This window comes from Muntiacus reevesi, chromosome 12 (genome assembly GCF_963930625.1).
Source record: "Muntiacus reevesi chromosome 12, mMunRee1.1, whole genome shotgun sequence".
Lineage (NCBI taxonomy): Eukaryota > Metazoa > Chordata > Mammalia > Artiodactyla > Cervidae > Muntiacus > Muntiacus reevesi.
Genome location: NC_089260.1, coordinates 8,221,228 through 8,243,999, shown reverse-complemented (window position 1 = coordinate 8,243,999; position 22,772 = coordinate 8,221,228). Strand labels below are relative to the sequence as shown.

Genomic DNA, 22,772 nt, shown 5'->3' with positions numbered 1-22,772 from the left:
GAGTCAGACATGATAGAAGTGACTTAGCACACATGCATTCGATTGAAATTCAAAACTCTGCTGGTATAAAGGTAAAAAAGAGTACTCTTTTCCTTTGGAAGATTACAGTCTATTGACAAAACCACCTTGAAAAGTATTATTCTATTTTGTGGTACATATGAACCACAGAGGTGCCTGAGAAGACATAAACGGCTTTGGCAATCAAGGCAGGTATCATAGGGCAGAAGAGTCATACCAAGACATGAATAATATCGTGTAGAAGGGCGAATAAAATCCTGTAGGATTTGCAGGGTCAGTATTAACATCCAACGTTTATTAAACATTCAAAACTGCATGTTTTTGGAAAATAGTTTGGCAATTCCTTAAAAATAATTAAAATATGGACTATGACTCTGCAATTCCTCTGCGGGGTATATGCCCAGAAGAAGTGAAAACAGGGACTTGAGCAGACATTTGTACGTCCATATTCACAGCAGCATTATTCTCAATAGCCAAAAAGAGCAAGCAATCCACTGCCCGTGGGCAGATGAATGAAAATACAAAATGTATATACATTTAATGCATATACATTACATATAATGGAGTATTATTCAGCCATAAAAAAGAAAATCTGACACAAGCTATAACATAGATGGACTGTGGAGACATTATACTAAGTGAAATATGCCAGTCATAAAAGGACAAATATGGTATGATCCTATTTATATGAGATTCCCAGAGTAGTCAAATTCTTAGAGACAAGGAGTAGAATGCTGGTTGCCAGGAGTTAGAGAGAGCGAGGAATGGATAGAAAACTTCTGGAGATACGTGGTGATAATGGTGCTGCAACAGCGTGAATATATATGTAGTGACTTAGAACTATACATTTAAAAATGGTTAAAATGATAAGCTTTATTAAATATCGCAGAGGGTAAAAAGGACTATAATCTCAATTTTGTATTGACTAATCAGAAAAGTAATTAATGGATCAACAACTATTTATTGAATACCTCCTGGATTGTTGGGCTTCTAATTACTATGGTGAAGTAGAAACACGTTCACTCCAATATGAAAAACTGTAGCTTCTTTCTGAAAAGTTACAAGTTGCTAAGACCAGTTACTTAAAGCAAAGTCAGAATTCATTTCCAAGTGAAAAAAACTGCATTCCTCATTGTCCATGGCTTAAAAGCAACTAATAAATATCTTCTTTGGATGAACTCAGTTCATTTACTCAGTCACGTCTGACTCTTTGTGACCCCATGGACTGCAGCACACCAGGCTTCCCCATCACCAGCTCTCAGCATCAGGGTTTTTTCTAATGAATCAGTTCTTTGCATCAAGTGGCCAAAGTATTGGAGCTTCAGCTTCAGCCTCAGTCCTTCCAATGAATATTCAGACTGACTTCCATTAGGATAGACTGGTTTGATCTCCTTGCAGTCCAAGGGACTCTCAACTGCAAGGGATAAAAATCTATGCTCTGGAAAGTAATACTTTGAAAGAGTCTGAAGTGACCAAAAACAGTATATGATTTTTTAAAAAAACATAAATCATAGATAAATATAAATAGATAATAGATATAATTATAATTATCTATATAAATAGATAATATATTAAAATATTTATGATAACAATCAGAGTTCACTCAGTGCAAACAAGTTCAGCAAGCACAGAACACAAAGGAAGGAATAAGAGAGAACAAGTTCTGAAGTTCTAGAACAAAGCAAACCTTTCAGTCATTTGTATTAATTCAAGGTTCCAATTACCATAGGTTTTACTGCCTGCCTATTTTTTCACAGGGGATTCCCTCTGGCCCAGATGGTAAAGAATCTGCCCGCAAAGTGGGAGACCCAGGTTCAGTTCCTGGGTTGGGAAGATGCCCTGAAGAAGGGAGACAGAGGAGCCTGGCAGGCTATCCATAGGGTTGCAAAGGGTCGGACATGACTGAGTGACTGACGCTATTTTTTCTATTCCCAATAAACAAAACTATTTTTCAATTATAATATAACTTGACTCTACTTACTCCTGTTGGAAACATCTGAATAACATTTCCAGCTACGTCTAGAATTCTCAGGTTGAAAAGATCACAAAGTCCCTGTGTCAGGAAACAAAAGAGAGAAAGAGAGCTTTTACAAATCTAATATGTAGCATCATAAATATCTCTTGTAAGTTTCAACTTGATGAGGTTGATCACCTTTCCTAACTACCTGATCAGTACTCTCCCCAAGGAAATCACGACGCATGAAGCACCAGATTCTCTGAATTCTCCATCTCCTCTGACCACTCCAGGGCGACATAACATGGTGGCCAAGAGCTAGACTATTTGAGGTAAATATCTGTAGGTTCAAATTCACCTTGGACACTTACTATATATCTATGGGCAAATTTCTTAATCTTTGTACTTTAGCTTCTCCACTTGTAAAATGAAATGTTAATGGAAACCCCTACCTTCAATATACCAGCAAGGAGATCCAACCAGTCAATCCTAAAGAAAATCAGTCCTGAGTGTTCATTGGAAGGACTGATGATGAAGCTGAAACTCCAATACTTTGGCCACCTGATGCAAGGAGCTGACTCACTGGAAAAGACCCTGATGCTGGGAAAGATTGAAGGCAGGAGGAGAAGGGGATGACAGAGGATGAGACGGTTGGATGGCATCACCGACTCAAGAGACATGAGTTTGAGTAAGCTCTGAGAGTTGGTGATGGACAGGGAGGCCTGGAGCACTGCAGTCCATGGGGTTGCAAGGAGTTGGACATGACTGAGCGACTGAACTGAACTGAACTGAACTGACCTTCAATATGGACACTGAATGCATTAAACAAATTACTAATCAGAAAGTGTTCACTGAAGGGTTTACTAGATACTGAGTATCTGTTAGTAGACATTTCTACCATTAAAATAGAAAGAATCTCTGGGAGACAGAAAACAGACATAATTCCACTGGCACTTGTTTCACAACTACCTCTTGTGTAGCACTGAGCTGACACAACCCTTTCCTCATAAAGGAAATCCGTTAGTCTGGCCACATGCCCAATGGGACTGGATGGGCATATACATTCAGACACACGTGTGCAGACATACACACGATTTACAACAGACCAGAAAATGATTCACAATATGTTCATATCAAAACAAATGACTATTTTCTGCAATGCCTTATCATTTATAATGCAGACCAAAAAGAACAATGATAGACTAAATCATATTAAATGTACAAGGATATAAATGATTACAGGCATTCTTTGCATGATAATTCAGGACAGGATTTACTAGCATTCAAGTTTTTTTAAATTTTAAAAGCCTCAGGGTTTATAAATTTGTAGTAAGACTATTGATTTGAAATATGGACTTTTATGTTAGACAGGCATGGGTCTAAGACCCTTCCTTGACCTTTGCAAACTATGCTTGAGTCACATAGCCACCCTGATCTTTATTCTAAAATGAGTGTAATAAGAGATCTATGATAAAGTTGTTATAAACACAACATAATGCTTCATGATGATCCTGCTGCTGCTGCTGTTGCTTTCCTTCAAATAAGAGAGACCGTTTATTCTACAAATTCAAGATATTTTACTTGTTTATACTAAGTAGGATTTTAAGGAATATAAGAATAAAATTTTCATCATATACTTATTTACTTATATATACCAGCCTATACCTTGGTATATTTTTACACATATTACAGTGTGCACAGAATTTTTAAAGGTAACATCTTCTTTAGAGAAAAGTGAAATAGTAGGAATTAATCTATTTTTATTCCTCAGATTACTGCATGCCATGCCTTTCCTCCTGTCAAATTAATTCTAATTTGCATAAATAAGGAAGGTAAACCTGTTGACAGGTTCCTAATAAGAAACAGTACTCTCAAACTGGAAAAACTGAGGAGAGTTTAATAAAGTCACTGTTTATAAAAAGTTTGACAGGGATTAGGAAAACCAACAAAGTTCCCTAAGCCAAGAAATGTAGTTCCCTAAACTTACAAAGTTCCCAAAAGCTAGCAACAGCAGGTGGAAAGAGCCAAGGGAACGCAAGAATGTTCACACGGTGATGTTCTGCTGATCACAGGCCATCAGCTCTGAGCCTCCAGAGAGGCATGCATGCAGAGCATGCTGCTCCACAGCAGCCTTCCAGAGACAGCACCCCGGGAACACCTTTGGTCCTCAGTCTCCAGGGCTTCCCAGGGGGTTCGGTGGCAAAGAAGCCGCCCGCCTCCGCAGGAGATGTGGGTTTGGTCCCTGGGTTAGGAAGATCCCCTTGTGGAGGAAATGGCAACCCACTCCAGTTCCCATGCCTGGCATCCCATGGATGGAGGAGCCTGGCAGACTCCAGTCCACGGGGTCACAAGGAGTCAGACACGACTGAGCAAGTGCGCGTGCACGCACTCATCTTCTCCCGCCCTTCACCTCCTGATGCCGCCTCTCACTCACATGTCCTAGAGGGAATCAGGACAGAGGAGGTCACTAATGCTCACACACGCCAGTCTCCCAGACACGGAGAGGAACGCAGGTCGGAAAAGGGTGGGCGGTGGATATAAAGGAAAATGGAAGGGATCGAGCATGTATTCCAAAATCAAAAAGTACTTATACTTTGTGCTGTATACAAAGTTGCCAGATAAAAATACAGGAGACTCACTTAAATTTAAATTTCAGACAAAAAAGATAACATTTTTTAAATGTGTAAGTATGTCCCATGCAATATTTGGAGCATACTTATACTAAAAAAATTCTTTGGTAGTCTGAAATTCAAATTAAAACATTCTGTATTTCTATTTACAAAGTCTAGCATACCTAGCTTTGTAAAAAAGAAATCCAAGTTATAACCTTCTTTTGTCACAGTGATTTGGGAACTTATCATACGTAATCAGAGGGAAAGCAGATGATGGCTTATACTCAGATGCCCTAATCCAGTCTATAACTGCTCTCTATCACGGTGTAATGAGTTTTTCACCAACAAAATAAAATTTGGTTCCCTCTTTTGCTTACCTCTGGCAAAGATTTAATGCTGTTCCTGGCCAGAAGAAGCTTCTGGAGCTTCTTCAAGAACTTAATTTCTTTGGGTATGCACACAAGCTGATTGTAGTTAAGTTGAAGTTCAGAAAGATTCTCAAGGAAACAAAGTTCTCTAGGAATGCTGGCTAGCTGGTTATGATTTATACTCAAACATCTAAGATTTTTTAACCTAAAAAATAAACAAAATATATGAATGAAATTCACAAGAATAAGGAAGTCCATTGTACATTTATGTACGTATACCATTTCTCAGAGCCATGTATCAATTCATATTTTTTGTAGCTCATCTGAGCTTTTCTCCAGTCAAGTATTCACAACTACAAAGAGTCATTTGAGGATAAAAAAAAAATCTTTGCTGTAATTTAACTTTTAAAGATATTTATGACCAGATGGTTCATGTTTAAAGTATTTTATGTAATCAAAACCTAGATTTAAAAGAAAGAAAATTCTGTCTTCAGTCTTTGTACATATACTTTATTAATAATTATATTGAAGAGGAAGCCAGAGATCAAATGCCATATACACACATATGGATATAGATATAGATAGGGATAGATTTAGATATAGATCATATATTCTGTACCACTTAGATGCTGTGTAATATGCAAAGACAGGTTGACCACAAATTCTACCCTTATATTTATCATTGTCTAGAAGGAGATCTTAGAGACACAAAATAAGGAGAGCAGATACCAACAAACAGTGAGAAAAGGATTAATGTTTGAGCCTGTAATTGCAGATATAGTACCTGAGGTTCACAAGCACTTTGGATAACCAACATTTTGAACTTGGCCTGAAACAAGTAGGGCAACAGGGAGGCATAGTAAACATGCCTTGAGTAATATTTTCCTTGAGAAAATATTAAGTGTATCTTGAATAAAGAAGCCAGAAGAAATAAGCATTGAAAGTGAAAAGTGAAGTTACTCAGTCATGTCTGACTCTTTGCAACCCTGTGGACTGTAGCCTGCACCAGGCTTCTCTGTCCATGGGATTTTCCAGGCAAGAGTACTGGAGTGGGTTGCCATTTCCTCCTCCAGAGTATCTTCCTGACCCAGGGATCGAACCTGGGTCTCCTGCATAGCAGGCAGATGCTTTACTCTCTGAGCCACCAGGGAAGCTAAAATAAGCATTACTGAGCACCAACTATGTACTTGTGCATTAAATTTAATCAACAGCACAACCCTAAGGTTGGAATTATTACATTTAATCCAGAAATGAGGAAAATAAAGGATCAGAGGCAGTGAATAACTTGTCTAACTTAACCATCAGAAAATAGTGTCAAGATTCAAATTGTAGACATGTCTTCTTGCAAAGCTAAGAATGAGGATTTATAATGCTCTAAAGGTATTAAAGTAATAACAGAATGAGGTGCCATTTCTAGGCAGTTATAAATGGGGCCTGGAGCTTAGGATAATAGTGCGAGTGAAAGAGATTTATGGAAAGACTCTATGATCTCGATTGTGGAAGCCATATGAATAGATAAGGCTGACAGAAAGAATAACAACAAAAGGGCAGAGAGAGACAGAGAGGAAGCCAATGGAAAGATTCTTGAGAAATATGAACATCTGATCCCTTCCCAAAAGGCACTCAGAGAAGGCAAAAGCAGAAAAATATATAAACCAGGTTAAGAAGTAATTTCTAAAGGTATGGGAGAAGAGTATTTCAAAATTAAAAAGATTGGCAAAACTTTAAATATTAAAATATTAAAGAGAAGTAGTGCAAAAAAAAAAAAAAAATCCAAACCTACTAGAACTAAAAGCAGGGTCACAGACTACAAAGTCTCTATTTTAAATTTATTTTATGTGTATATTGTAGCCACAAACAACTGGAAGATAAAATTTTCAAAATTCCATTTACATCAAAAACACATAAAATAGTTAAGAATACATTTAATGAAAGACAATACTGTACTCTGTTCTCCAAACAGAGCTAAGCTTACTGAATTGTGAACTCATAATATGTTATAGCTGCAAGAATTCTGAAGTTCATCTTCTCAAAACTCTTCCTTTAGAGATGAGAAAACCAAGATCCCAGACATTTAAAATATTTGGCCAATGTCATAAGGCTAGTTGCACAAAGTTACGACCTGAACCTAACTCACCAGATCTTCCAAAGTGTCATTTTTTCATTACATCACCAACATATAAATCAACTGATAAACTGAATGAATGAAAAAGCAAGAAGAGGGGGATCGGGATGGGGAATACATGTAACTCTATGACTGATTCATGTCAATGTATGACAAAACCCACTGAAATGTTGTGAAGTAATTAGCCTCCAACTAATAAAATAAAATTAAAAAAAAAAAAAAGAAAAAGCAAGAAGACAACTATTGGCATTTTATTACTATAAATATTCCTTTTCTTCAGAAATGAGATAGCTTCAAGTATTTTTCTAGGTGCTTTTATTTAAAACATTACTTTTTCTGTAAAAATCTATCTTGGAAAAATACATTGGGTAGACATATAGACAAGTAAATTGGAATAAACTTTAGGTAAGGCAGAAAGCCTTTTGTTGAGAACTATTCATAGTTTTAGATCCTTCCTTCAAAAATTTGGATGTTCTTATGTTGTAATACATCTGTTTCTGTTCAACAGGCAACAAGGTGTCTCCAAAGTAACCCTGATTAGGTTTCTCTCTCCAACAGTCAGAAGAAAAGCCCAAGAGGGTATTCTGCCAACAGAAGGACAAGGCCCTCAGCTGGCTCCAGAGAGCCACTGTAACAGCAGCTCATCCATGCAAATGTGAGTGATATAAAATGTGGGGTTTTTTTTTTCATGAAAATGACATACTGATTTAAACGTCTTTATTTTCACATTACCTATTCCATCAAGCTGAAAATGTTTTACTGTAGTTTAAAGTCCCCAGTTCTATGGCAGAGCAAGCTCCAAGAACCCCCCCCACCCCCACCCCCCACCCCCCAGTTAGGAAATCAGTAACAATCAACTTTAGAACTGTTTCCAACCCTCGCTTTTATACTTAGACTACCAAATGCTGCTGTTTCTCATTTCTCTGAAGTGTTTAAAGAATCATCTGCTTAAAATTAGTGGCTTGCCTCAGCCTTTCAATTGCTCTTTGCCATGTATAAATCTCACAAGGACTTGAGTCTGGGCATAGGATGTTCTAAGACCAGCTGGGAGGACACCAGCTGAGGGGGGAGAGGGGAAACGTAACCATCTCTCATTATAACAAAATTACCTGCCAATTTCTCCAGGAATCCATGTAAGCTGATTGTTGTTCAGATTAAGCAGAATCAAACTTTGTAAACCATCTGTTAGAAAATAATTTCAGTCACTTTAGCTATCTGTTAGAAAATAATTTTTAGTCACTTTTCCATACACCTTTGTTCTCCTTGTTTTCTTGCCTTGGCCAAGGTTCTTTGGGTGCTGGTAACTGATACCCTCTTAAGTTAGTTTAAGCAAAAAGCTACAATTTACCACAAAATTACAAAGCTAAATTGTGGCCCCTGAGGACACAGGAGTACCGCCAAACTCACAACAAACGACGCAGAAACCCAAAGGCACTGGTACCCAGGGCTGTTTTAGTTCTGTTTTTGAGACCTGCAAGAGGAGCCCCATAAATGTTTGCAAAGCGCCGTGAATCAAGCCCAAAGGGTCTTCTTGACCCGCAGAACTCATTCACCCAGCAGAAACCCTATCAAAGGCCCCGTGGCCCGCAGGCACCTCCCACCCCGGCAGGGGTCTGCAGACCTCCCGCCAGGGGCCTGCAGTCTCTTGGGGACCAGGCAGGCAGAACTCCGTAGGGAAGAAAGCGAAGTAGACGCAGAGCGTGCTCCACTCCGTGCAAGTCCAGAGCCAGGGTCTCCCTGGAGCGGAAGGAGCAGATGTGCACTAGCCCGTGAAACAGTTTCTGATCTTCCCGGGAGACTGGAAGGATCCAGGAAATTCTGTGCGGTCTTTCATGGAAAACAGGTCCTCTTCGGTCACCAGCATCTGCGCGGAGCGCAAAACGAAGTCGAGTGCAAGGGGGCTCTCCCTGCTCTCCGCGCCGGGTACTGTGATGGCTCCCTCCGGCACCCCTCCGGCGTGCAGGGAGCCGGGTTTGCCTGCGCTACTCGTGAACACCGTGGACACCATCGCGCCGATGCTTCCCAGCCCCTGGAGGAGGTCGATCCCCCAGGCACCACTACCAGCGCCTTGAACTTGAAGTCAGTGATTCCAGACTGAGTGTACCCCATTTCTAGGTACATCTTCATCTCCCCAGCAGTCTCCCTGGTTGAACTTGGCCTCAGACCTCCCCAGGAGCCAATCCGTTGCTGCCTGGGCCTGCCCCGCCCTATCCTGTTTCCAACATGCTAAGCCCTGCGGTGCAGCGAGAGTCAGGTTAATAGGAATACATGTGTATAAACATACATAATATGTAATTTTACACGTGTGTGTACACGTGTGTGTATCAGTTCAGTTCAGTCGCTCAGTCGTGTCCGGCTCAGTCGTGTCCGACTCTTTGCAACCCCATGAATCGCAGCATGCCAGGCCTCCTTGTCCATCACAAACTCCTGGAGTTTACTCAAACTCATGCCCATCCAGTCGGTGATGCCATCCAGCCATCTCATCCTCTGTCACCCCTTCTCCTCCTGCCCCTAATCCCTCCCAGCATCAGGGTCTTTTCCAATGAGTCAACTCTTCACATCAGGTGACCAAAGTACTGGAGTTTCAGCTTCATCATCAGTCCTTCCAATGAACACCCAGGACTGATCTCCTTTAGGATGGACTGGCTGGATCTCCCTGCAGTCCAAGCGACTCTCAAGAGTCTTCTCCAACACCACAGTTCAAAAGCATCAGTTCTTCGGCGCCAGCTTTCTTCACAGTCCAACTCTCACATCCATACATGACCACTGGGAAAACCATAGCCTTGAACAGACAGACCTTTGTTGGCAAAGTAATGTCTCTGCTTTTTCATATGCTATCTAGGTTGGTCATAACTTTCCTTCCAAGGAGTAAGCGTCTTTTAATTTCATGGCTGCAGTCACCATCTGCAGTGATTTTGGAGCCCAAAAAAATAAAGTCTGACACTGTTTCTACTGTCTCCCCATCTATTTCCCATGAGGTGATGGGACCAGATGCCATGATCTTAGTTTTCTAAATGTTGAGCTTTAAGCCAACTTTTTCACTCTCCTCTTTCACTTTCATCAAGAGGCTCTTTAGTTCCTCTTCACTCTCTGCCATAAGGAGGGTGTCATCTGCATATCTGAGGTTATTGATACTTCTCCCAGCAATCTTGATTCCAGCTTGTGCTTCCTCCAGCCCAGCGTTTCTCATGATGTACTCTGCATATAAAAGTTAAATAAGCAGGGTGACAATATACAGCCCTGATGTACTCCTTTTCCTATTCGGAACCAGTCTGTTGTTCCATGTCCAGTTCTAACTGTTGCTTCCTGACCTGTATATAGGTTTCTCAAGAGGCAGGTCAGGTGGTCTGGTATTCCCATCTCTTTCAGAATTTTCCACAGTTTATTGTGATCCACACAGTCAAAGGTGTTGGCGTGTGTGTGTGTGTGTGTGTGTGTGTATCTCATGTATACAGGTGTGTGTGTGTGTGTGTATATATATATGTATATATATATATCGCAGTCCTGTGAACAACATGTGGGCATTAGAGGCATCCATCCTCCACCAGTGGAAAAATCCACATATAACTTCCAGTGGGTGCTCCCATCTATTCTTCCTCTGCACCCCAGGATTTAACCAACCCTGGAAACTGCAGTACGGCAGAATTTACCATTGAAAAAATACCCTGGTATAAGTGGAGCCACAATTCAAACCTGTGTTGTTCAAGGGCCAACTGTATGTATTGGGTATACATATATACAGTCCTTTGACTTCTCTTGGTAGTCACAGAGGGTCTCCTGGGCTTCTGGTGTGCCCTCAGAATCACTGAACTGGGTTGTGATGGTCAAGGAGACCCCCACACCAGCTCCAGGCTAATAGTCTGTCTCTCTCCAGGAGATTCTCCAAGTCTGGGAGATTATACTCTCTGAGAATCTCTGCAGAACACAGAGTTTCATTTTTCTTTATAGCTTCCCTAAGATTCATATTCATATTCTCTCTCCCCCGCATTCCTTCACTCCTTATTCTTTCACTTTTAAACATATTATCTCTACTTTTCCATGTATCCATATAGCCATCCCACAACTCCTGCGTTTGAATGGTTATAGACTAGAGTTCTCAGACTGAAACGCCTACAGGAACCAAGAAGATAACTCAAAACACAACAGCGGGCCTAGCAGGGGTTTACCTGGCAGGGGTGGCACGGAACTGGTGAGCACATGCTTTTTGCCACAGGGGACCTGCATTTCGGCCAGCTCCCAACAACTGGTGTCATGTGGGAATGTGAGTCCATCATTGCCTAATCTTTCTTTTTCAGAGAAACAAAAAAGAGCCAGAGATCCAGACTTCTATATGAACTCTCTTAATTTGCAAATTTGGTTGTTCAGTTGCCAAGTTGTGTCCGACTCTTCATGACCCCATGGAGTGCAGCACACCAGGCTTCCCTGTCCCTCACCATCTCTCTGAGTTTGCCCAAGTTCATGCCCACTGAATCGGTGATGCCCTCCGGCCATCTCATCCTCTGTTGCCCTCTTCTCCTTCTGCCTTCACTCTTTCCCAGCATCAGGGTCTTTTCCAATCAGTTGGCTCTTCGAATCAGGTAGCTAAAGTATTGGAGCTTCAACTTCAGCATCAGTCCTTCCAATGAGTATTCAGTGTTGATTTCCTTTAAGATTGACGGGTTTGATCTCCTTGCTGTACAAGGAAGGGACTTTCAAGAGTCTTCTCCAGCACCACAGTTCAAACTCAGTGCTCTGCCTTCTTTATGGTCCAGCTCTCACATCTGTACATGACTACAGGAAAGACCATAGTCGTGGCATATGGACCTTTCTTGGCAAGATGATGTCTTTGCTTTTTAACACACTGTCTAGGTTTGTCATAGTTTTCCTGGCAAGAAGCAACTGTCCTCTAATTTCCAGACTGCAGTCACCCATCCACAGTGATTTTGGAGCCCAAGAAGAGGAAATCTGCCACCTCTTCCACCTTTTCCCCATCTATTTGCCATGAAATGATGGGACCAAATGCCGTGATCTTCATTTTTTTAATATTGAGTTTTAAGCTGGCTTTGACCTTAATTCAAAATTTTAGAGAGGCAGACAAAACAGAACCAACCTATTTGTAAACCAGATTCACCCCACAGGTCACCAGTTTGCAACTTTTCTCTTAGTTCATGTGGTTAGCTCAGACCAGAAAAGCTGTTTTAGATTCCGTCATAAACCCCAAGAAAGAGAATGTGGCTGACTCAGCTTGGCACACGCCTTAGCCTGGTCCGGTCTGCTCTGACGGGGTAGGGACAGGGGCAAGAACAGTGCCAGGCAATGCATGCTGGACACCAGCCTGCTCCTGCCTTGGGCAGTCAGGACCCGGCTCAGAACACAGCTTGTGTCACTCACATGAGAGTTTCAAAATTCGACAGCCCCAGACCAAGAAACAGAGGAGCTACAGACCTTCAGGGGTGGGGTACTGTACACAGATTACATATATTTTTTTAAGCCTCAAATTTAAGAGCAACATGAGAAAAAATTTCTTTGCAGAAGCCTAAAGTAGCACGAACCAGGCTGCCTGATATCATTTATACACATCAAATTTTACCTGTTTGCCCCTTAGTGTAGTTCACAAATATCATTATGAACTTTTTTGCATGCCCTTATTTTTTTCTAATTTATAAACTGTTTTCTTTGTAAGTAAATTATAATTGAACCCTGTATCTATAAGTCTGTATATATAATGTACATACCACTAACAAGTTTATTACAGCTACTATTTTGTGAAAAAATATTTCTCCAAGACACATGATCTAATACTTTAAAGAGGTAATACTAGAATCTACTTGTGTTTTTGTTATATATCCACAACTGAGATCCCATGAAATTATACCTTTAATAAATGCTGCTCAGTGATAATGATGACAATACATAGTACCCATGCCTCAGAGGTTCCCAGGACGTCATAAATTCTGTAGCTCTGATTTTACTACTGGGGACACATAGAGTAGTGAAGTGCCTTAGATGAGTTAATGAAGCTATGAAGAGTATCTGGTTCTCTTTGTCATGTGTTCTATCCTTAAGCACATTCTACCTATATTAAATAGGAAAAATGTCATATTAAATGGAGAAACTATTAGCTTACGGGAAACATGAAGAAGAAATGCAATTTATTTAACCTCATATCTTTTCTTTTAAAATTCTCCCCAAGTTGAGTTAAGCTTCACATCTTTTTTTTAAAATTTATTTATTTACTCTAATTAGAAGCTAGTTACTTTACAATATTGAAGTGGTTTTTGCCATACACTGACATGAATCAGCCATGGGTGCACATGTGTTCTCCATCCTGACTCCCCCTCCCACCTCCCTCCCCATCCCATCCCTCAGGGTCATCCCAGTGCACCAGCCCTGAGCACCCTGCCTCATGCATCGAACCTGGACTGGAGATCTATTTCACATATGGTAATATACATGTTTCAGTGCTATTCTCTCACATCATCCATCCCACCCTCGCCTTCTCCCACAGAGTCCAAAAGTCTGTTCTTTACATCTGTGTCCCTTTTGCTGTCTCGCATATAAGGTCATTGTTACCATCTTTCTAAATTCCATATATATGCATTAATATGCTGTAGTGGTGTTTTTCTGACTTACTTCACTCTGTGTAATAGGCTCCAGTTTCACCCACCTCATTAGAACTGATTCAAATGCAGTTTCACATCTTAAACAAAGATAGTGACTTAGTAGTTAAGATGGTGTAAAAAGTATAAAGAACAAAGAGAACTGTGGAGATGTTTCTTGATCTGATTTTCAACTAGTTTTCTCTCTGGTCCAGAAAAAGGGTGCTCAGTCTATGTGTACCCTGATTCTGAAAAGGGGAAAATTTGCTAACATTAATTTAACACTTACTTATTTTCTTAGATTTTCATGTAAAGAAATATATAACACAGTAGTTTTAAAAAGTTGTTCCCCAAATTCCCTAATTTCAAGTGTAAATATCTCAAACCAAAAAAGACTAAAATTCCTTTTTCACTTTAGTTCCAAATTGTTCAATATAAGGAAATCAACTTTGGCACTATAAATATGCTCTTATTTGACTAACTTACCACATACTCCAGATGCAAATCTATGTATCTTATTTCTAAACAAATGGAGCTTCTTCAGGGATATAAGGTATTTCATCTCTTCTGGAACTTCTTCTAAAAGGTTGTTTCCCAGATTTAGTGCTGTCAACTGCAAACATATAGAGATTAATAAACTCATACATTATCCACCTTCAAATAAGGAAAAAAGAAATAAGCCACTTTTCTGAGATCCATATAACCTAAAAATAAATCATCATAACCTTAATTATTTCACATATACCTAAAATTACCTTTATAAATAAAGTTCATTTGAGTTTCACGTTCACTTTATTTAAGCACAAGTTCTCCATTAAAGTACTTAATTTCATTAAAATATTATTACAAACCATTTCAAGGGTATTTAAAAACACAATTAACGATCCATTCATAACTCACGTGAGCAACTCAAGAGTATCCTAACACTGTGACTCATAGACGGAGAATCATTTAAAACTCAGCAAAGGGGTTAATTTCCTGAAATCAGAAATTAGCCAAAGATCTGAGGTCCTTCTGTCATACTAACCCCAAATGAACTTTTTCACTTAGGCCAGTAAGACATGGGTGGGGGTGGAGTAGGAAGGTAGCCGTTAACATCACTGTGATCACAAAATTCATACCAGAAACTATTAACATGATAGGTAGGGTAAGGAAGATCTGCTCTACATGTACCTACTAACATCGGATTGGTCAGACACAGGAAGGACCATACATAAGAGGAGTTAGAAAGATCCTCTAATCCAACAGATCCTTGACAAAGGATTATTCCCTAAAGATGGTATTCTTCACTGACTTGAAATCTAGTTGTATCTTTCAAGCTTTGGAATCTCTTCTTTTACTCCTAAACACAGCTTACCTTTCAGATTGCAATACAACTTCCATACTTCAGAATTTTAATATTAAAGGGTAAAAGAAAAAGAATCGTGGGAGTTTGACAAATTATTGAGTTTACATAAGACAAGAGAAATAACTAAAAAGAAAATTAAGGCAGTTTGTGGTTTATATTTAAATACCACCTGGTATTTGGTATGGATGTATGTTAATTATTTAAATTAATATAAAGTAGACATAGATATATTTATAATGAAATTCCCTGTCCTTAGAATTCATGGAAAATATATTATTTCAGAAATTCGTAGACATAGATATATTTATAATGAAATTCCCTGTCCTTAGAATTCATGGAAAATATATTATTTCAGAAATTCATGCTTTCTTCCGAGAATTACAATTATCCTATAAGCAAAAAAATAATACATCCATCCTGGAGGCCTTATTCTTTTGTGAAGTTTAAGTTAAAATATATTCATGTAGCCATGCCACTGAAAGACTTAATCCAGAGTCAGTGACTATATTAGTTTCCAATTGCAGCTATGACAAATTACCACAAATTTAGTGGCTTAAAACCCTACAAATACATTATCTTACAACTCTGCAAATCAGCTATCAGAAGGGTCTCATTGACCTAAAATCAATGTGTTGTAGGGGTGTGTATATTTTGGAGACTCTAGGAGGGAATCTGTTTTCTTGCCTTTTCCAGCTTCCAGAGGCTGCCCACATTCCTGACATCTATCTGATCCCCCTCTTGTCTTCAAAGCCAGCAATAGCTGGTCAAGTCCTTCTCAGATCACATTACTCTGAAGCTCCAAGGAAACGCAACCAAGTAAATATTAAAAAAAGAAAAACTTTTATAAGTCACCTAGTGCAACAGATAAAATACAAGTGAGCAGCTATTAGTATATCTTCTTCATGAACATGGTAATAAGTAGCTTTTTATTTCGCTAGGCAGTTTTACTTCACTCAATTGCCTATACTCTTAATTTCTATAATATATACAGTATTTAAGCAATTTTAAACTATTTTTAAAAAGAATTTATTGCTGTCCAGAATGATCACATATATGCACATAATACATACATACACTCATACACACACACAATGGAATTGTATGCAATATATGGATCTCTCATTTTATTCTTTTTCTACAGGTTACACCATCTAGTCAGTATTTTGCAGTAAGCAAAGCACAGGCTTTGGAGACCATCTGCTACGCATGTACTAGCTCTGGGATCTCAAGAAAGTCACTCAAATTCCTAAGTCGCCCTTTCTATTTTTTTAAATGGAGACGCAAGCATCTGCTTCTCAGGGCTGCCTTAAGGGTTTGAGACAATACAGTGAAGCACCTGGCAAACAAGGGGTACTATACAATGCTGACTACAACCTTGTAGACTTAGGAGAAGACCTCGGAACAAGATGTTAGACATACATGGTGCTAGGAACGCTTCTATGTTGACACTTCGACTCAGTTTTCAAATTTTGAGCCTGTTTGTTTTCTTAATGATTTCTAACTCATTTTCCCAAAGATTTCTAAATTCACAGACGATTTTGAATTACATTTTCAGGAAAGAGAAAAATATCTGTTATTCTGTTGGCCACAGAATAATGACAGTTAATTTTGCTGGAAACTTTATTGCTTCCACAATGATAATGTGTTCAGATTATCATTATATTTTATTATATTATATATTATATTATATATAATATATATTATATATATGTATATAAATTATATATTATTATCAGGTAAAGGCCCTGATGCTGGGAAAGATTGAGGGCAGGAGGAGAAGGGGACGACAGAGGATGAGACAGTTGGATGGCATCATCGACTCAATGGACATGGGTTTGGGTGGACTCCGGGAGTTGGTGATGGACAGGGAGGCCTGGCGTGCTGTGGTTTATGGGTTCGCAAAGAGTCGGACACGACTAAGTGACTGAACTGAACTGAATGTGTTCAGAATTTCCATTAAACTATTACTATACCTTGGTTCTCCAATTAGTATAATGGATATCTGTGTTTAATACTCCCTCTTGCTTCTCCTCCATGTATCACTTTCACCAGGAAGCTATCTTCCTTTTGAGGTTGCGTGTGTGTTTTAAGTGGCTCAGATATGTCTGACTCTTTGTGACCCCATGGACTGTAGCCTACCAGACTCCTCCGTCTATGGGATTTTCCAGGCAAGAATACAGGAGTGGGTTGCCATTTCCTTCTCCAGGGCATCTTCCCTACCCAGGGATCGAACCCGGGTCTCCCGCATTGTAGGCAGATGCTTTACCATCTGAGCCACCAGGGAAGTCAGGTTGCATAGCACTGTGTAATTCCTATGACCAATTATTATCTTCTGCTTTGTATTATAGTGACTCGTGCATATATGGAGAAGGCAATGGCAACCCACTCCAGTGCTCTTGCCTGGAAAATCCCATGGACGGAGGAGCCTGGTAGGCTTCAGTCCATGGGGTCGCAAAGAGTTGGACACAACTGAGCGGCTTTGCTTTCACTTTTCACTTTCATGCATTGGAGAAGGAAACGGCAACCCACTCCAGTGTTCTTCCCTGGAGACTCCCAGCGACAGGGGAGCCTGGTGGGCTGCCGTCTATGGGGTCGCACAGAGTCAGACACGACTGAAGCGATTTAACAGCGGCAGCAGCATGTGTATATCTTACTTTTACTATAAAGTTGGAAATACTGCAAAAATAGGGCCTCTTCACAATATTGTCATTCATCTAGCATTCAAAAACAGTGTCTGGCATATAACAGCTGTACAACAAATATTAGTTGAATGCTGCCTCCTTAGATCATTTCTTTAAAAAGCCAGTGGTTAAAACTGTGATTGTGGTCCACATCACCTGTTTTTTCCAAAATCAAGACTCTGCTGAGCTCAGTCAACACCAATCTACCCAGCTGGATGCATTCTTTTCTAATGGGCGGCATGCTTGCTTTATTCTAGCCATCTACTCATTCTCATTAAACCCCATCTTCAATTCAGGGTAGTGCCTAAAATATGTATCCTAGAACTTGGGCCAGGAGGCTTCTCCTAATATTTAATTATGCTATGTGTGTATTGTTTAGTTGCTAAGTCATGTTCGACTCTGTGCTTGTACCTATTAATTACCACTAGGAAATTCTATGCTATTTATTATATCTTTCAATTAATTTTATTATTTCTAAAATGATATCCAAGACTAACTGGGAAAAACAAACAAACTCAAACGTCCACTTTTATCTGGAAGTCTTTCTAAACTAAATCATGGACTTGATAACACCATTTTGGAATAAACTATTAAATTATTCACCTGAAACATGTACAAATATGTTTGAGCTAGTATTTGAAACACCAGTCCTTAAATTTCTTAAAGGACAGTGAATATTTCCATTCACTGTACCTAAATAGTACATGTCAGGTTCTGTAAACTATTTAATAAAAAGAATCAAATTAATAAAAGAAAAATAATATTTTTACATTTTTTAATTAGTATGTGTATGGCCAAGGTATGTGGAAGAGGGCAGCATAATTAGGACTCAGCTTGCTAATTCTTTTTTTCTTAAAGGACAATTTACTTTTTAAAACTTAGTACTGGAGTATAGTTGAATTACAACGTTATGTTAATTTGAGGTATACAGCAGTGAATTAGTTATACATACACATATATCCACTTTGTTTTAAAATTCTTTTCCCATTCATCCCAGATGGCTCAGAGAGTAAAGAATCTGCCTGCAATGCAGGAGACCTGGGTTGGGTCCTGGTGTCAAGAAGATGCCCTGGAGAAGGGAATGGCAACCCACTCCAGTATTCTTGCCTGGAAAATTCCATGGAGAGAGGAGTCTGGCGGGCTGCAGTCCATGGGGTTGCAAAGAGTCAGACACAACTCAGGGACTAATACTTTTCGGTTTCAACACTGTCCCACATAGGCCATTCCAGAGTATTGAGTAGAGCTAGCTCCCTGTGCTATACAGTAGGTTCTTATAATTATCTATTTTATATATAGTAATGTGTACATGTCAATTCCAATCTCCCAATTTATCTCTTCCTCCCCTTACCCCCTAGGAACCATGTTTGTTTACTACATGTTAATTCTTATAAATGTCCCCCACCTGTTTTTAGAAATCTGGCACCTCAGTTCAGTACAATTGCCAAATGCATCTTCTGAGTCCAGCTGCTCCTGAAAGAATGTTTATTTGAGTAACTTTGCTTATTTCAAAACTATTATTTAATTTTTCAGTAACTTAATATATCAAGTCAGATTTCTCAGAACAATTATAGTTTCATTGGAAATCATTTCAAGGTCAAGCATGACATCTAATCTCTAGAGGATTCCTTTGACCTCTAAAAACTATTCCCTTAGAGCTCAAAGCTAATCCTATGGGAACTGGCATTTCTTATTCAACAATGTTGGAAAGACTCTCTGGCAGTCTTACCACAAGCGTTAACAAGACATTTTCTCATACTGTCCAAAGCTTCTAAAGAAAAGACTAAAGAAGCAAGGACAAGAGTTCCAAATCCTAAAAAAGAGGAATTACAACACAAACTCATTCCATTAAAATGTAAAACTTTAAACGTTTGGAAGAGCTAAGCATTTGGATGTTTGAGTGGGGATAGGGGCTAAAATTCTATGAATAGCCAGCACTGGTAAGGCACTCTGCACAAGATGAGTCAAGGGAGGCACAGAGACATTATGTGCTCAGTCAGCAAAGTGAGAAGAGGGTCGGTGCTCTTCTGGAGACGGGACAGCCAGAGGGAGAAGCAGAAGTTCCAGCGGGGGCTCAAGAGGCTTCATGCCGCCTTGGGCATACAGGCAGAGGCAGAAGGAGGCGTCACAGTGGGGCAGAGAAGGAACTCACTAGGTGCCTGTGTGCCAGGACAGGGCACACAGTATAAGGAGGCCATGTTTTGATAGCAAAGCCAGGCTTGGAAAACAGAAGGCATTGCCTACGCTTGACGGAGGAAGACTGCATTTTCAGTGAATGAGACAGGACAAAAGACAGGCTTGATATGGACAAACAGTACAAACGACATCAGGTCCTCACTGTTCTGCCAGGCTTAGTGAGACCCAGAATGCCCAAAGAAGGTGAGATAAGGAAAGCTGTTGCAAAGGCTTTTCCCCTGTGTCCCTCTGCATAACTCCCATCCTTCAGATCTCAACTCAGTTGCACTTCGCAGGTCTACCGTCCCTGATTTCTCTGACTACAGTTCCTCATGACACAGTAAAATTCTTCTTCATGACACTTTTCACAATTATAATTTTACATCTATTTGTATATCTGATTATCTTTCCCCAGTAAACCTAAGAGTAGGGACCCACGGATGTTTTCATTCCTTTTCGTATTGTCAGCATCTAGCAGAGTGCTAGTCTACTAGCAGGCACAAGAACTATTTGTTAAACACAGGAAAGTAGGATGGCAGGAAGGGAGAGAGGCATTCAGGCAGGGAGGTGATTTGGTTAGAGGTCATCCAAAAGGACCGTAAAAGTATGAAAAATAGAAGCTATGGCTATAATGACAATTTACAAACTACTCAACTCTGCTGAGAGTTGCCCTTATTTACTGTCAATTATTTATGGTCAAATAAAAAGCTACCACAGACCATATCTTTGTCCTGGGCAGCCACACATGGGAGCCCTCAAGGAGATCATTGCTGTACTAACATTGCACTTTATGATGCATGTCAAAATATGCTGTACGGAATTAGAAATAAAGGCTATTCGTTTCTTTCGGGATTTCGAAACTCTGAGCGACTTGCCTATAAAGGATCTTAGTTTCTAGACGGTGCCATAATCATGAGAGCCTGTGCCTGATGAAACTGGCCTCTGAGAACGGCTCACACCCCATCCCATTCAAGTCCACATTCCACGGTTTAATTACTGCAGTCAACAGGGGCAAGACAAGGCCTCCACCCTCAAGTCAAAATACGGTGCTTCTTTGAACACTGCTGATATCCCAGCACTTCAACAGTCCCAGGCCAAATGCGTTCATCCTATGTACAGGACAGAGGCAGAGTCAAGATGGAAGGGTACGAGGATGCTGAGTTCAGATCTCCTCACAGGTAGGCTAACTGCCAGGCATGCGCAGGGGACCTCAGACCTCTAAGGTATGGGAGGAATCCCCACGTGACCAGGCAGAATGCGGGAGAGGAGGGCGGGAAGTGGAGGTGGGATGTGAGCGGCACATAGACGGGGCCAGGGTCCCAAGCCTGCTGGGTTCCCAGCCCGAACCTTTGGGCCCCTCTGACCACAAAGGTCCTGAGCCTATGCCTGCCCCTGCCACCATGACCTTCTCCTTCCCTTTGCTCTTCTGATTCTCTTTTGCTTTGTTGTTTCACTTGTGTTTCTATTTTTTCTAATACATTTTTTAATTCTCTTAATTTTATTTTTTAATTCTCTTAATTTTACTATTTTCTCTCTTACTCTTCTGCTCCCTTTTTCTTTGTTGCCTTTTATATTTTTTTTCCATCATGCAGCTTGTGGGGTCTTGGTTCCCAGGCCAGCTGTGAGGCCTGAGTTCCTGTGGCAGAAATGCTGAGTTTAAAGCACTGGACTAACAGAGAACCTCAGACTCAAGGGAATATTAATCAGTGTCAGCTACATAAATCACAGCAAGATCCTCTATGACCCACCTCCCTGAATATTGGAAATAAAAGCAAAAATAAACAAATTGGACCTAATGAAACTTAAAAGATTTTGCACAACAAAGGAAACTATAAGCAAGGTGAAAAGACAGTCCTCAGATTGGGAGAAAATAATAGCAAATGAAGAAACAGACAAAGGATTAATCTCAAAAATATACAAGCAACTCCTGAAGCTCAATTCCAGAAAAATAAATGACCCAATCAAAAAATGGGCCAAAGAACTAAACAGACATTTCTCCAAAGAAGACATACAGATGGCTAACAAACACATGAAAAGATGTTCAACGTCACTCATTATCAGAGAAATTCAAATCAAAACCACAACATTACACGCCAGTCAGGATGGCTGCTATCCAAAAGTCTACAAGCAATAAATGCTGGAGAGGGTGTGGAGAAAAGGGAACCCTCTTACACTGTTGGTGGGAATGCAAACTAGTACAGCCACTATGGAGAACAGTGTGGAGATTTCTTAAAAAGCTGGAAATAGAACTGCCATATGATCCAGCAATCCCACTCCTGGGCATACACACTGAGGAATCCAGATCTGAAAGAGACACATGCACCCCAATGTTCATCGCAGCACTGTTTATAATAGCCAGGACATGGGAGCAACCTAGATGCCCATCAGCAGATGAATGGATAAGGAAGCTGTGGTACATATACACCATGGAATATTACTCAGCCATTAAAAAGAATTCATTTGAATCAGTTCTAATGAGATGGACGAAACTGGAGCCCATTATACAGAGTGAAGTAAGCCAGAAAGATAAAGAACATTACAGCATACTAACACATATATATGGAATTTAGAAAGATGGTAATGATAACCCTATATGCAAAACAGAAAAAGAGACACAGAAGTACAGAACAGACTTTTGAACTCTGTGGGAGAAGGTGAGGGTGGGATGTTTCGAAAGAACAGCATGTATATTATCTATGGTGAAACAGACCACCAGCCCAGGTGGGATGCATGAGACAAGTGCTCGGGCCTGGTGCACTGGGAAGACCCAGAGGAATCGGGTGGAGAGGGAGGTGGGCGGGGGGATCGGGATGGGGAATACGTGTAACTCTATGGCTGATTCATGTCAATGTATGACAAAACCCACTGAAATGTTGTGAAGTAATTAGCCTCCAACTAATAAAGAAAAAAATAAAA

General features: G+C 40.1%; 1 protein-coding gene and 1 non-coding gene across 2 annotated transcripts in view; both read right to left on the bottom strand.

The window, feature by feature from the left end:
• Positions 1-22,772, bottom strand: part of LRRC69 (leucine rich repeat containing 69) — a 75,723-nt gene that overhangs the window by 32,530 nt on the left and 20,421 nt on the right. Inside the window, exons 2-5 of the mRNA XM_065902502.1 lie at positions 14,142-14,268; positions 8,187-8,259; positions 4,962-5,157; positions 2,000-2,071 (exon numbers count right to left, since the gene is read on the bottom strand). Coding sequence (XP_065758574.1) covers positions 2,000-2,071; positions 4,962-5,157; positions 8,187-8,259; positions 14,142-14,268 — 468 coding nt within the window. The remainder of the gene's footprint in view (positions 1-1,999; positions 2,072-4,961; positions 5,158-8,186; positions 8,260-14,141; positions 14,269-22,772) is intronic.
• TRNAC-ACA (transfer RNA cysteine (anticodon ACA)) lies at positions 17,216-17,287 on the bottom strand. The gene has a single exon. It is a non-coding gene; the product is annotated as a tRNA-Cys (tRNA).